The sequence below is a fragment of the Delphinapterus leucas genome, chromosome 9, assembly GCF_059928025.1.
Source record: "Delphinapterus leucas isolate spDelLeu-1000000601 "Yukka" chromosome 9, BTC_Dleu_Yukka2, whole genome shotgun sequence".
NCBI classification, from domain to species: Eukaryota; Metazoa; Chordata; class Mammalia; order Artiodactyla; family Monodontidae; genus Delphinapterus; species Delphinapterus leucas.
The window spans coordinates 95,880,921-95,894,909 of record NC_143137.1 but is presented as its reverse complement, the minus strand read 5'-3'; the positions used below and the strand labels follow the sequence as shown (position 1 = coordinate 95,894,909).

Below are 13,989 nucleotides of genomic sequence, written 5' to 3'. Positions count from 1 at the left end.
AAGTGCGTCTGTGTGGCATTTCTAATACACCAGAAGCTCACTGACTGCCCAGCAGTTCATGCGACCAGCATCGGGTCCTCAGAAATCGGAGGGCGCATTGAGGAATTCACGTCTAAGACACTTGTTTCTTTCTAATAACTTAGCTAAGCCATTTGTACCAAATGGCATTTCAGTCGTTAGGGATTTATTTTTAAAAATGTATACACACTTGTAATTTTTATATTTAATTCATTAATATGTTCATAGATACTTTTTTATTATCATTAGTTTTGTCTCCTTCTGGCCTGGTTGGCTGCTCTCTCATCTCATCTCCTGGGACCCATGCTGACTAAGATGTATCCTTCCATATTTTTCCTCTAAATCATGTAATCACAGACTAAGTTATTTATATTTACATATCTATATCCGTACAGGTACAGGTTTTGCATCGTTATTTTTTGGTTTTTAAATTGTGTTGTTCATAGTTTTCTGCTTTTCTTCCCTTAACAATATCTTGAAGAAATCCTCTTCCGTCATCTGGTAAGATTCTAATTCAGCTCTTTTACGCCTCATATCATGGTGCAGTGTGGAGCTGCTGTGATGAAGTTAACCGGTCTCTGCTGATGGACACTTGGGTTGCTTCTACATTTGTGTCTTCACAAACAATACTGAAATAATCATCCTGGTATGTTTTGTTAGGGAGGACAGGATAGCTTTTAAAAAGTTTGCACTGGAGAGCCATGCTGCCTGGGTTGGATTCCTGGCTCTGCCATTTATTAGCTATGCTACCTTGGGCAAGTACTAAACCTCTACGGGTACCAGTTTTCTCATTTGTAAAATAGGGAGATCATAACAGGATGTGCAACTCACGTAGAGCTTTTACAAAGATACCTGGCCCATAATAAGGGCTCAATAATATTAGCTGTTATTATAAGAGTCCTTATAGCAGTGCTTTTATTTCTATGAGAGAGATTCATGGGCCAGAGGGTATATGGGTTTAAAAGTTTTAGTATATACTGTTGATTGTGTTTTTAAAAAAGGCTATCAAAATTCATGTTTCTATTGGTGATGGCAGAGAATAAACTCTCACCCATGTCCTCCTGAAAAGAGGTAATATAATTCTTTTTAATATTTGCCAATTTGATTGTTATAAAGTGATATATCATTGTTTCTTTATTTTGCTTAAATATCCCTGGCCACTGATAAAATTGAGACTCTTTTTATGGGTTTGGTGATTATTTGGATTTTTTCTTCTCTGAACAGCTTTTTTCATTTTCTTTGTTGATTTTTCTAGAGTTGTTTCTCCTCTTCTTTTCGAGGTAGAAGAGCTCTTTGAAATCTATATTGCAGGTTTTCAGCCTCTGATTTTCCTGAGTTGCAAAGATTATTTTTCAAAATCAAAGCTTGCCTTTTCCCTTTATTTATGGTATTTTTGCCATAAAAATATTTTCACTTTTATATATTCAAATATATTTTCCTTTTCTTTGCTAGATTCCAGGGTTCCAACCTTGAGTGAAAAAGCCTCTACCACTCAAAGTTCCCTGAGTTTGTTTTCTGTTCTCAATAATTATTTTCCAGAATATATTGTAAGTCACCTAGAGTTTTTTGAAGAACTCTTACTGTTACATTTTTTACATGTGCTTTCAAGTTGGAGAGGAATTTAACCTAATGTTTTTTGGTTGTATATTGGCCTCATTGACTACATAGTCCATTCTTTTCCAACTGACTTGAACTGCCACCTCTGTCATATAAATCTCGTACATCCTTAGGCCTATTTCTGCATAAGGCAAGTGTTGAAAAAGAGTGTTCTCGCCAATTGTTTTGAAAGCTTTACTAGAAGTTTCTCGCAAGTTCTGAAGAAAGCTAGGTTAAGAAGTGGACATAGGGCTTCCCTGGTGGTGCAGTGGTTGAGAGTCCGCCTGCCGATGCAGGGGACACAGGTTCGTGCCCCAGTCTGGGAAGGTCCCACATGCCGCGGAGCGTCTGGGCCCGTGAGCCACGGCTGCTAAGCCTGCGCGTCTGGAGCCTGTGCGTCCGGAGCCTGTGCTCCGCAGCAGGAGAGGCCACAACAGTGAGAGGCCCGCGTACCGCGCAAAAAAAAAAAAAAAAAAAAAGAAGTGGACATAGTCACAACCAGACATGCACATTTTATGGTGACTTCTCAGCTAATGTGTGCCCTGAGCCTCTCTAGGGCATTGCTAGGAAGGCTACTCAGATGTAGCCAGAGATGGAACCAGGGAAGCTCTTGTAGCTGCCTAGGAAGGAACCTGGGGGCTGTTATTGGGATGACGTGGCATGGGGGAGCTTATCTGACCCTTGACTCAAATGAAAACGACACACTGAGCTCTTCTCTCAGGAGGGGCCCTTGGGGGTTGAAGGGCCAGGAGACGTCCGATGGAATCTCACGATATTGTGGTTCCTACCTACTAATTCAGACTCTGCAGATATAGTAAGGGATATTTAAAGTGTGTTATCCATGACTTCTTAAGTTCCATAAAACTCTGCAATGATACTTAATACCCACTTGGCCAAACTCTAAACATGCTCTAAGAAGCCTCCCTCCCCCCTCCCCCTCCTCTTGCTAAATACCTGAAAACAGAAGATTTTTGCCACCCAGGTAGTGTCTGCTTGGAAAGGGAGAGGTCAGAGCAGGGGTAGGAGGACAGCGGGGAGTCTGGTTCACAGTTAGCAAAGGTTCTTGGAGATTTTGGCTTGAGAGGTCCCAGGATTTCTGGTTATGATATAGGAGGGTTAGATCTGTCACCATCACTGACATGAAATGAGCAAACGGACCTTCTGGCGGTTGCACAGAAACTGATTAAACAGCATCAGATTTGAACCCTGGCTTCTGAAAATTCTTCCTACACTGATGATTATGTAAAGAGTGACTCAGATCACCATGACTTCTTAAAATGATATGCGCTAATACTTAACGAACAGTGCATGTCGACACTCTGGCACTCTTCTTCAAAATAGAGAAGTTCACCTCTTTCAGTTGTTTAGTGCATCTTAGATTTGCTCTGGGAAAAGTGGCGTTCAGAATCATTGAAACAGAAAAAGAATTTCCAGTGGTGATTTCAGAGAACATCTAGTAGAACTTAAATGATGCTTGACAATGACCCGTTTTTCTGAATTACAAATATTCTGAACTAAAAATCGAAATGAGATTGAAACTCATCCATCCATCCACCCACCCTCCCTTCTTCCCTCTGTCCCTCCTGTCCTTCTTTCTTTCTTTCCTTCCTTCCACACTCATTTATTGAGTGCCAAGTTTGTGACTAGGAAAGCAAGACCTCGGTCTTTCAGGGGGAGAGACACACAGTAATGAGTTACAAGTATACAGTATAAATCTATAAATACAGTTTATTTCAGAGAGCGATAAGTTCTGTCAATATAATGAATTAAGATGTTAAGTTGGAGAGTTATAAATGGCTGGGCTCTTTTAAAATGAGTGCTGAGGGAAGGCCCTTAGAGGAGATTTTTCAGCTGGAACATGAATCTTTTCTATTCAAGCATAACGATTAGAAAATATATGCATTTTGCTCTATTCATAATTTATTAGATATAAAAATAAGTTTGGAGCTTTTCACATTTATGGTTTTGTTGTTTATGCCTCCATTAAAAATAGATAAGAGGACTTCCCTGGTGGTGCAGTGGTTAAGAATCCGCCTGCCAATGCAGAGAACACGGGTTCGAGCCCTGGTCCGGGAGGATCCCACATGCCGCGGAGCACCTAAGCCCGTGTGCCACAACTACTGAGCCCACATGCCACAACTACTGAAGCCTGTGCACCTAGAGCCCGTGCTCTGCAACAAGAGAACCCACCCCCATGAGAAGACTGTGCACCACAACAAAGAGTAGCCCCCGCTCGCCGCAGCTAGAGAAAGCCCGCATGCAGCAACGAAGACCCAACACAGACAAAAATAAATAAAATAAAATTAAAAAAAGATGAGAACTTTTGACCTGGTATTTTCATATACATCATTTTATGCAAGTGGGAAATTTCATATACTGAACCCCACCACTGTCTATAATCCATCACCAAGTTTTGCTCATTTGCTCATCCTTCTTATGAAACAGCTTTCTGTCCTAGTTTGATTCTTTATCCTCTTTTCAAAGAACTATTTCAAAGAACTGCCACTTAAATGACAACCCCATTTCCACTCCAATTCACCTACTTATAACCAGAGTTGACTTTCTAAAATACAGACCTGATCAAGACAGTCCTCTACCCCCCAAAAAAATACATCATCATCTTTGTGATAAAATCCAAACTCCCTGGATGCCATTAAATGCACTTCCCTATTTGACACAAGGTGCCTTTACAGCCTTTCTCTTTCTCTTTTTTTTTTTTTTTTTTTTTTTGCGGTATGCGGGCCTCTCACTGTTGTGGCCTCTCCCGTTGAGGAGGACAGGCTCCGGACGCGCAGGCTCAGCGGCCATGGCTCACGGGTCCAGCCGCTCCGCGGCATGTGGGATCTTCCCGGACCGGGGCGCGAACCCGCGTCCCCTGCATCGGCAGGCGGGCTCCCAACCACTGCGCCACCAGGAAAGCCCCTCTTTCTCTATTTTGCAGCCAAATCCAACTGACATCTGCTTGCTCACCTGCCATACTGCTGTGAATGTCGGGCCCTCTCCCTGGAAGTTTCCTCTCCCCATCTCTGCCAGCCAACTAACAATTCTCACTCATTTTTAAAGCTCCTTGTACCTAATACTTATTACCATGCAATGTGATAAGTTCTATAATAGAGGCACGCATAGCATTTATCACATTGTATTGTAATTTGCCCAGTTAAATATCTGACTTTGCCTTAGTGGGGGGCTAGAGCCTGACACTGGAGCCAGGTTTTCTGGGTTCCAATCCCAGCTTGGTCTGTGACTATCTCTGTGATTTTGGTTATATCTGCACCTTATTTTCTTCATCTGTAAAAGCAGTATACTAAGTAGTATCTGGGCTATAGTGCTGTTACATGAAAGTGTCTAGAACAGTGCTTGGCATGTTTAATAAGTTTTCAATGGGTGTTTCATTGTTTAGTTTTATATTAACTTCTGTATCTCCAGGGACATAAAATCAACATGAAATGGTGATTAAAAGAATAAAAAGATCATCATATGAGCACCTCACTAATATGCAAATGACAATCATAATCAAAGAATGAAGATATGGAATTTGGAATATTGCTTTAAGATTTCTCGGTTGGGCTTCCCTGGTGGCTCAGTGGTTGAGAGTCCGCCTGCCGATGCAGGGGACGCGGGTTCGTGCCCTGGTCCGGGAAGATCCCACATGCCGTAGAGCGGCTGGGCCTGTGAGCCATGGCTGCTGAGCCTGCACGTCCGGAGCCTGTGCTCCGCAACGGGAGAGGCCACAACAGTGAGAGGCCTGCGTACCGCAAAAAAAAAAAAAAAAAAAAAAGAAAGGAAGCTACAAACAAATTAAAAAAACCCAGATGGAACCAGCTGGGACCAAGATGGCAACAAATCTGACCTCCAACAGACCCTGAGTCTCCTTAGACACTGATTTTACTACATTAGCATACTAAATGACACAACTACCCTGGCCCTGACCAGACATGAAGGACCAAAAAAGGATAAGGGCGTGGCATCCCACTCCCTTGAAAAGGCCCTGCCCCTTCCCCAGTAGACTAATGCATAGGCCTCTCCATCATTATTAGCCTCATTCCTGCTCCCCTTGTCTTCACTCCTAAAAATTAAATCTCTTTCCTGGTGGGTGAGAAGTTGATCTGTGAACTTAGTTCCTGCTTCTCCATTCTTTGCTTACTGAATAAAGCTTGTGCTGTGTCGTTCTCAGCTTTGGTTTCATTATTTGGTTGCTCCAACCAAAGGGAAAAAGAACCCTCCCCTGTTGCTGCAGAGAGCCTGGTGGGGCTAGGGTCCCAGCAGGGTCCATACAACTTAATTGGGTAATACAAATAAGTAATGAAACAGCAATTACAGGAATTCCTTTTAGGCTGAAGTTCAAAAAACCAGATTTTTTTTTTCCAGTTTACTTAATGCGTGTATATAGAAATGTCACCATATTTATTCATATTAGTATCTCTCGACGCTTGACTAGGAATAAAGGGAAGGAGGTTGAATCGCTATGCCCCATATGCAGGCTTTTGATTTTGGGGCTGTATCCCAGGGTATGTAAAACCCACACACAGGGAGCAGGAAGCAGAGAATTTCAAGTAGCTACAGTCAAGGAGGAGCTAGCAGGAGAAGGATCTGGTGCCAGAGGCCTCTCTGCCCATCTCTGGGGTAGTGCCTGACCTGGAGGTGGCAGTGTGAGAGGGGGCGGGCACTTTGTCAGTAACAAGCTGAGTGTGGAGCTCGTGCAGAGCTCAGTACAAAGCTCCCAGGGGACATGCGTGTTTATTGCCGACACTGTAAGGGCTTTAAAACCAGAGATGACAAATAAAAGTGCGACCTTTGAGCAATTAATTGCACATGGAAGATACGAACCCTCTGTCTTAACGGCCCTGGTACAAGGAAGTGGCTGGTGTGGCTTGTGGAACCATTCTCACTTATGCACCCAATCGTCAATGAAACGTTATTTTGAACACCTCAAAGTGCCAGGCCTGTGCCAGAGTAAAATAAGACAGACCCACCTCTGCTTTCATGGAGCTTACTCTTTAAAGGGAACACAACAGACAAAACAGAGTGTGGGACACAAAAGAAGGGCCAGTGAACAGATAAAGAACCAGAATAATAATTTACAAAATGACCTCTCCCAGCCATACGTGAGCAATGTTTCCATCCTGGGTGATGTTTAATCCTGTAAAGCGGATCAGTTTTCTCCCTGTTTATTTCTGGTCTGCAGGGCCTCTCTGCAGAGGGGAGAGGAGGGCAGGGGGCAGAAGCCACTCCCCTTCCAGGCGGACTCCTGCCCTGGCCTGTCCTGCATTAGGGACAACTTGTAGCTTTACAATGTCAAGGCTGTGACTGTGATGAGCCCTGTAATCTTCTGGTCTCCGTTTGCTTATGAGTGATGTGTTGGTCATAGGAAGTGTCATCTTCCTCACAGCCCACGTGGATCACAGGATAAAGGGTCCCAGCGGGGAGTGAAGAAGGAAGGCGGGCCAGGCGCCTACATCTGAGATCAGCCACAGCCTTGCCCACCCTGCCGGTGGGGAGTGGCACCCGGTTGGGCAACAGAACTGAGAACTCGGGAGTCAGGTTTCCCAGTGGCATCGACCCCTGGCTGCAGGAACCACAGTGACAAAGCCTAAGGCAGGGGGCCTCACCACCCACTTGCTGCCCACACTTTGCGTAAGGCCCGGAGCGACTTCATTCAGGTGTTGAGCCCTCCTGCGTGCCCTTTGCCAAAATGCCCAGCACTCAGGGGCGCTCAGTTTTCTTATTAAAACCATTCGCCCCAAGGTGCAGGATGGCTTGTAGGAAAATACACAGAAGGAATAACTGCAGCGTTACCATCGGGTTGAGACACCCACAGCCAAGCAGGGCCTCCCATTCAAAGCTACAGCAGGCTCGTACCCAGTGGCTCAAGTTCTCTCTGTGCGGCAGTGACGCCCAAAGGAAACCCTCTTCCTTCCCCCAGGACCTCTGAAGCACTGATGAGACAAGAGTCTGACCCCACGTGAGGGTCATGGTACCATCTGGGACCAGTGCTGGCTCTGCATCCTGGCTTTTCTGCCAGCCCAGCGCTTGGGGGACTGAGGTTCAGAGTCAGAGCCTCGGATCAGAGGGGAGGCCCCGGCTCACTTCATGACAGTTCATCGTCCAATGTTGAGCTAAAAGGGAGCTCTCACCTGCGTGAGCTCCGTTTAGACTGCTAGTTGCTCAGTAAGGTACCTGCCATTTTGCTTCCGGGCTACACAGCAAATATTCTCAACAGGAGTGGGAACCTCAGCGGGTGAAAGTCCTCACGTCCTTTCCTTTGCAAAGACAGAGGGTAACTAGCACTTCTGGGGCAGGCACTACGGGCCTCTGACCTTTATAAAGGATCCATCCAGAGAACTTTGCTAATTCTTAAAACATCCCTGTGGTGTCCTTCCTCCAAGCGCTGAAGTGTAACAGACATATTGACATGGCCTGCTCCAGCCAGCGATGGTCAGAGACAGCAGAGTCAGGACGAAAGAAAGCAGGGGCTGGGCAGTTGGCGAGGTGCCTTCCCTGGTGGAAAGTGACTGAGCAGGCCAGGAGTCCAGCGTTTCTCCTGTGCTTTTCATCAGACCTTTGCCTGTGGCCTTCCCCTGCGTCTGTGCTGAGACATGCTGGATCCCACGGTTTCCTCCAGAACACCGGGTTCCCTTCATGCCGCCAGGGCGCTCACCCCCATGAACCTCTGCCGCCATCCAAATGCAGCTCCCTTGGTCATCGGAACGCTCTCCCTACCCTGGTGTCCTAAGCTCCGTCCTCCCAATCCTGGGCTCTGAACCCCTGGGGACCCCTTTCTATTGCCTGCACACCTCCTCTGGCTGCCACCTTCTCAGACTGCCTTCTTCCCCATCAGCAGGTCCTCCTCCGAGCACCTCCTTCTCTCTCCCATTCCTCCCAGGCTGAGTGCTCTGGCCACTCCTTCTTTTTTTAAACAAATATTTATTTGGTTGCATCGTGTCTTAGTTGTAGCTCACGGGCTCCTTAGTTGTGGCTCACTGGTTCCTTAGTTGTGGCATGCGAACTCTTAGTTGCGGCATGCATGTGGGATCTAGTTTCCTGACCAGGGATCGAACCCGGGTCCCCTGCATTAGGAGCGTGGAGTCTTAACCACTGTGCCACCAGGGGAGTCCCTGGCCACTCCTTCTTAGCTCCCCCCAGGGACCTTTGGCTCCACCCGTCCCTGACACATCAGCACGGGCCACCTCTCTGCGAGCTCCCATCTCCTCCCATGGCTGAGCCACTCTTGCTGTGTGGGTATCTCTCAAACTCAGTTTCCAGCCCAGCTCCCCTCCTGCTGCCCAGGGCCATATTCCAGTTACATACTAATATATCCGTGTGTATTTATAAGGGAAACTGCAAATTCTACGTGTCAAAGGGTGAATTCCTCATCCTTCCCCTAAGTAGCATCTATTTCACATAACTCCCATCACAGTGCATGATCCCGATCCACCGCATGGTGCAACCAGAAACTTTGAACTTATTCGATATTTCTCTCTCCCCCTCACCTCAACATTAAACCAGTGAACCAACTAGTTCAGTCTCTTCTCCCTCCGAGAAGTTCCCAAAGTCAGTCCCCTCCTCTCTGAGACCCTGCTTCTGCCTCAGTTCTGACCGTCTGTTTCTCCCCAGGATGTATCAACAGCTTCGGAGCTGGTCGCAGCTCTTTCCAGCCTTCCCTCCTCAACATTTTCCCCACATTACAGCAAGATTTACTTTTTGAAAACACAAATCCAATGATAGCATTCTCCCTATGGGATGAGACCATCTGCCACTCTCTTTGTCTCCAGCCTCATTCCCACCACAACCCCAAAGGCCATTCTTGGCTCTGATCCATCTACACTGCTTGCCAAAGGCTCTATTCCCTCCCACGCCTTACGAGTGTTGCTTCCAATTCTGGATCCTCAGAACGTCTTTTCTCCCCTTCTCTGCCTAGTCTCCTACTCAACTGCCCCTTAAGGCTTGGCTCGTATACCCACTCTCTCTAGAAAAAAAAAAAAAAAGATGGCACATTTATCCCCTCTTTTTATGAGATCCCCTGGTTTCACTCCCCACTCCCCCATCCCTTGCCTTGGGCTGAGTGAGTCATTTTCCCTTGTGACTTAATACAATTCCCAGGCTTATATATGCACTCGGGGGTGCTCTCTCTCTCTCTCTCTCTCTCACACACACACACACACACACAAACGTGTATTATGTATGCATAACCTGGTATTTAAGATATCTTAGTGGAATTATTGATTTACTCACATGCTCCCCCCTTGAGGGAGGAGATCTCATTCACTTCGTCTTTGTATCCTCCTAGCACATAGCACATGCTTGATTTACAATTGCTTAATTAATGAAGGTCTCCCACAACACCCGGCATAGTCCTTCCTATATGCTACGATATTTGATGAAAATATTTCCTGACTCTAATTCATGACCTTCAAGACACCATCTTAAATTTCATGCTCACAGACTAAGAGAATTAAGGGATTATATGAAGTATAATCTGCGTACATATATATTCTTGTGGCATGGGGTATGGCACTCTCCACTGCTGGAGTGAACCCTGCCTGAAGGTGACTAAGTTAGATGTGGCCTTCAATTCTCATTCCTATGTCCCCTCAGTGGCCACTTCCTGCTCTGCCTGCTCCATCTACGTGTTTCCGCCTCCCAGGTTTCATCATCCCCTTATTTGATAAGTTACAGGAAAAGGAACCACAAAGGGCCACATTTGCTTCTTCACCTGTGGAGAGTCAAGAGGTCCACTGTAACGCTTGATGCAGACACGCCTGCTTCAGCTCAAGAACTTCAGAGCTGACGCATGCAGATCAGTGAAGTCAGAACACACCCTCGCACCATACACAAAAATAAACTCAAAATGGCTTAAAGACTTAGATACAAGACATGACACCATAAGTTCTTAGAAGAGACCATAGGCAAACATTCTCTGACATAAATCGTACCAACGTTTTCTTAGGCTAGTCTCCCAAGGCAATAGAAATAAAAGCAAAAATAAACAAATGACACCTAATCAAACCCACAAGCTTTTGCACAGCAAAGGAAACCATAAACAAAATGAAAAGACAATCTACGGACCGGGAGAAAATATTTGCAAATGATGTGACCAATAAAGGCTTAATTTCCAAAATATACAAACAGCTCATACAACTCAATAACAAAAAAGCAAACAACCCAATAAAAAAATGGGCAGAAGACCTAAAGAGACATTTCTCCAAAGAAGACATCCAGATGGCCAGTAGGCATATGAAAAGATCCTCAATATCACTAATTACTAGAGAAATGCAAACCAAAACTACAATGAAGTACCACCTCACGATGGTCAGAATGGCCATCATTAAAAAATCTACAAATAACAAATGCTGGATGGGGTGTGGAGAAAAGGGAACCCTCCTACACTGTTGGTGGGAATGTAAGTTGGTGCAGCCACTATAGAGAACAGTATGGAGGTTGCTCAGAAGACTAAAAATAGAACTACCGTATGATCCAGCAATCCCACTGCTGGGCATATACCTGGACAAAACTATAATTCAAAAAGATACATGCACCCTTATGTTCATAGCACACTATCTACAATAACCAAGACATGGAAACAACCTAAATGTCCATCAACAGATGAATGGAAAAAGAATATGTGGTATACACACACACACATATATATATATATATACATACAATGGAATACTACCCAGCCATAAAAAAGAATGAAATAATGCCATTTGCAGCAACATGGATGGACCTAGAGATTATCATACTAAATGAAGTAAGTCAGAAAGAGACAAATATCATATGATATCACTTATATGTGGAATCTAAAATATGACACAAATGAACATATCTACGAAACAGAAACAGACTCACAGACATACAGAACAGATTTGTGGTTGCCAAGGGGGAGAGTTGGAGGGGGTGGGATGGATTGGGAATTTGAGATTAGCAGATGCAAACTATTATATATAGAACAGATAAAAGGCAAACAACAAGGTTTTACTGTATTCCACAGGGAACTATATTCAATATCCCATGATAAACCATAATGGAAAAGAATATGAAAAAGAAAAAAATATAGATCTGAATCACTTTGCTGTAAAGCAGAAAATTAACACAATGTTGTAAATCAACTATACTTCGATAAAATAAATTCTAAAAAATGAAAAAAAACAAAAAAAGAACTTCAAAGCTGAGAGTGTTTGGAGAGAGAGGTCATGGGCTGTAGCTGGCAGCCGTAGCAGAGGTGGGTTGTTCTGTTGCCATAAAACCAAAATGTGGGGGTTTGGGCCATACGCCCAGCAGGCCCAGGTGTTACCCAAGAAGCACCCTTCACCAGCAGCCCCATGACACATCATCAATAAGCAAGAACCCACATTAGCAGCTTCCGAGACTTGTTTCCCTCCTCATGGCAGAAGCCCCTGCAGTGAAGTCAGGGGTACTTTTCGAGTCAGGTGTGGTGGTGACACAGTAGGAAAGTGCAGGCATCCCAGATGTCCCATGCAGCATTCTGGAGACTTCTAACACCCATATCTGAGGTATCTCACCCACAGAACTACACAGAATTGACTGATACTGATCTTCTTACTCATTTCAGTAAGTGGTAACTGATGTCTCAAGAAGAGAGGACCAAAGAGATATTGGATTTTCAAGTCAGAAGGATGCTGAGAGATCATCCGACCCAACAGACTTATTTTACAGCAAGATACAGAAGCTGATGGCCACAGTGTGAAAGCCATTGGTCCAAATCAGAGAATTTCCTACAAATACCTTCAAGAAGCTTCTGCAGGGGACCCTTAGGATTTTAGTAGAATTATCAACATTCAGAACCTATGTCTACTTACCTTCGCATCTCCTCAGAAGGCAATGACAGTATCTTATATCAATTTGCGGTTGATAGGAAATTTGCATGTCTTTAGTAATTTATTTTGTATTCTGAGTGAAGACTGGCAGAGAACCTTCGCTCTAGTGCCTTGTTATTCACTCCCATCAGCCCTCATGATATCGGGCCGCTGTTCCAAACACAGTGGCCCTTAAGAAACACCACTGTCTTCTGACTAAGAAAGACCAGAACTTTCCAACACGAGAAAGTAAAAATTCCAGCTCTTACCATTCAAGATGGTTTTCTACAAACGCAGACATGGGGCTGATCTGCACGGTGTAGGTGTCATTGGCGGAGTACTCGAAGAGTCCGTAGTAAGGGTTGAAGAGCTCCTGAGACAAAAGGAAGAAGAACTCTCGCGAAGGACCACTGTAGTCCAGGCTGCAAAGGAAGCAGAAGCCCGGGAAGCTCATTACGTGCGAGAGGCGGGGGACCTGTCCCTACGCAGGGGCTGGCTTGCCCTTTCAGAGTCAGTGCTAGGAAAGCAGAGAGCAGCCTCTGCTCTTTACAGTGGATCCCAAGGGACGTATAATTTGCTGTAGAAAATGAGAATGCAGTGATTGGTTTGGGGATGATGTCCTTACTAGATGGCCATGCACCAATGCTATGGCAGTGTTCCTTAACCTTTGTCCTCGATCATATCATACCTTTTGGATAAAACACACAACTGGCCCATTCAAAACCGGGACTTCATTGTGGGAGGTACAAAAGAATTTCCTGTGATGGTGCATGTGTGCATGTGTATAAATTGAAAACACTTTCAAATTCATTCCGCTATGCCCTCCTGGGTGGGCTTGCCCTCCACGGTTGAGATGGCGCGCCAAGAAATCACTGAAATTATATGAAAAATTCGGTATGTAGTTATGTACGTGCGCTCTTGGGGGAAGAGTTCTTTGATCAGAAACTCAGAAGGGTACCCACATGAGAAAGTAAAGATGCAGTAGTTTAGGTCTGTATTTTTGGCTTATACTTTGACCATGTGACCTCAGACTCTAGAACATGCCAATCATCTTAGGCTTTTAGAGAACATGAAACCTAAAGATTGGCAACACCTGGAGAGAAAGGCCTCCTGGGAGGACATGATCAGAATCACCTTGAGGCAAAGGCTTAGAGACATCCTGCTCCTTCTTGAGAAGAATCACCCAGGATCTGGGGTCTCTGGTCTACCCACACTAAGGTGTCTCCATAAAAGTGCTGGTGCCTCACCCCTCCTCTCCAACAAAGGTGATGTAGAGCTTGTTTCGCTGGAGCTCCTTCCGGGAATAGGCCATAACCTGATTGAAGGTTCCCTCCAACAGGTGGTCTCGCCGAATGATGAGCCTGGAAAGGAAAAGAAGTCATGTGGGTGGTGAGCGGGTGCTCGGGCTCTGATGTTAGGGAGTGTTCTAGGCGAGCTGTGGGGACCCAGGCTGATGGTCTCATTGCCCAGCCTCTCCAACAAGGTATAGATTCCGTCAGTTCAGCTATGGCCTTATGTTGACACTCTTTTCAAAACCATGAAAACACAAGGACAACGT

General features: G+C 45.1%; 1 protein-coding gene across 1 annotated transcript in view; it reads right to left on the bottom strand.

Moving 5' to 3' along the window:
* Positions 1 to 13,989, bottom strand: part of HECW1 (HECT, C2 and WW domain containing E3 ubiquitin protein ligase 1) — a 434,660-nt gene that overhangs the window by 42,632 nt on the left and 378,039 nt on the right. The window contains exons 22-23 of the mRNA XM_089917097.1: positions 13,679 to 13,792; positions 12,701 to 12,853 (exon numbers count right to left, since the gene is read on the bottom strand). Of these exons, the coding sequence (XP_089773223.1) occupies positions 12,701 to 12,853; positions 13,679 to 13,792 (267 nt within the window). The remainder of the gene's footprint in view (positions 1 to 12,700; positions 12,854 to 13,678; positions 13,793 to 13,989) is intronic.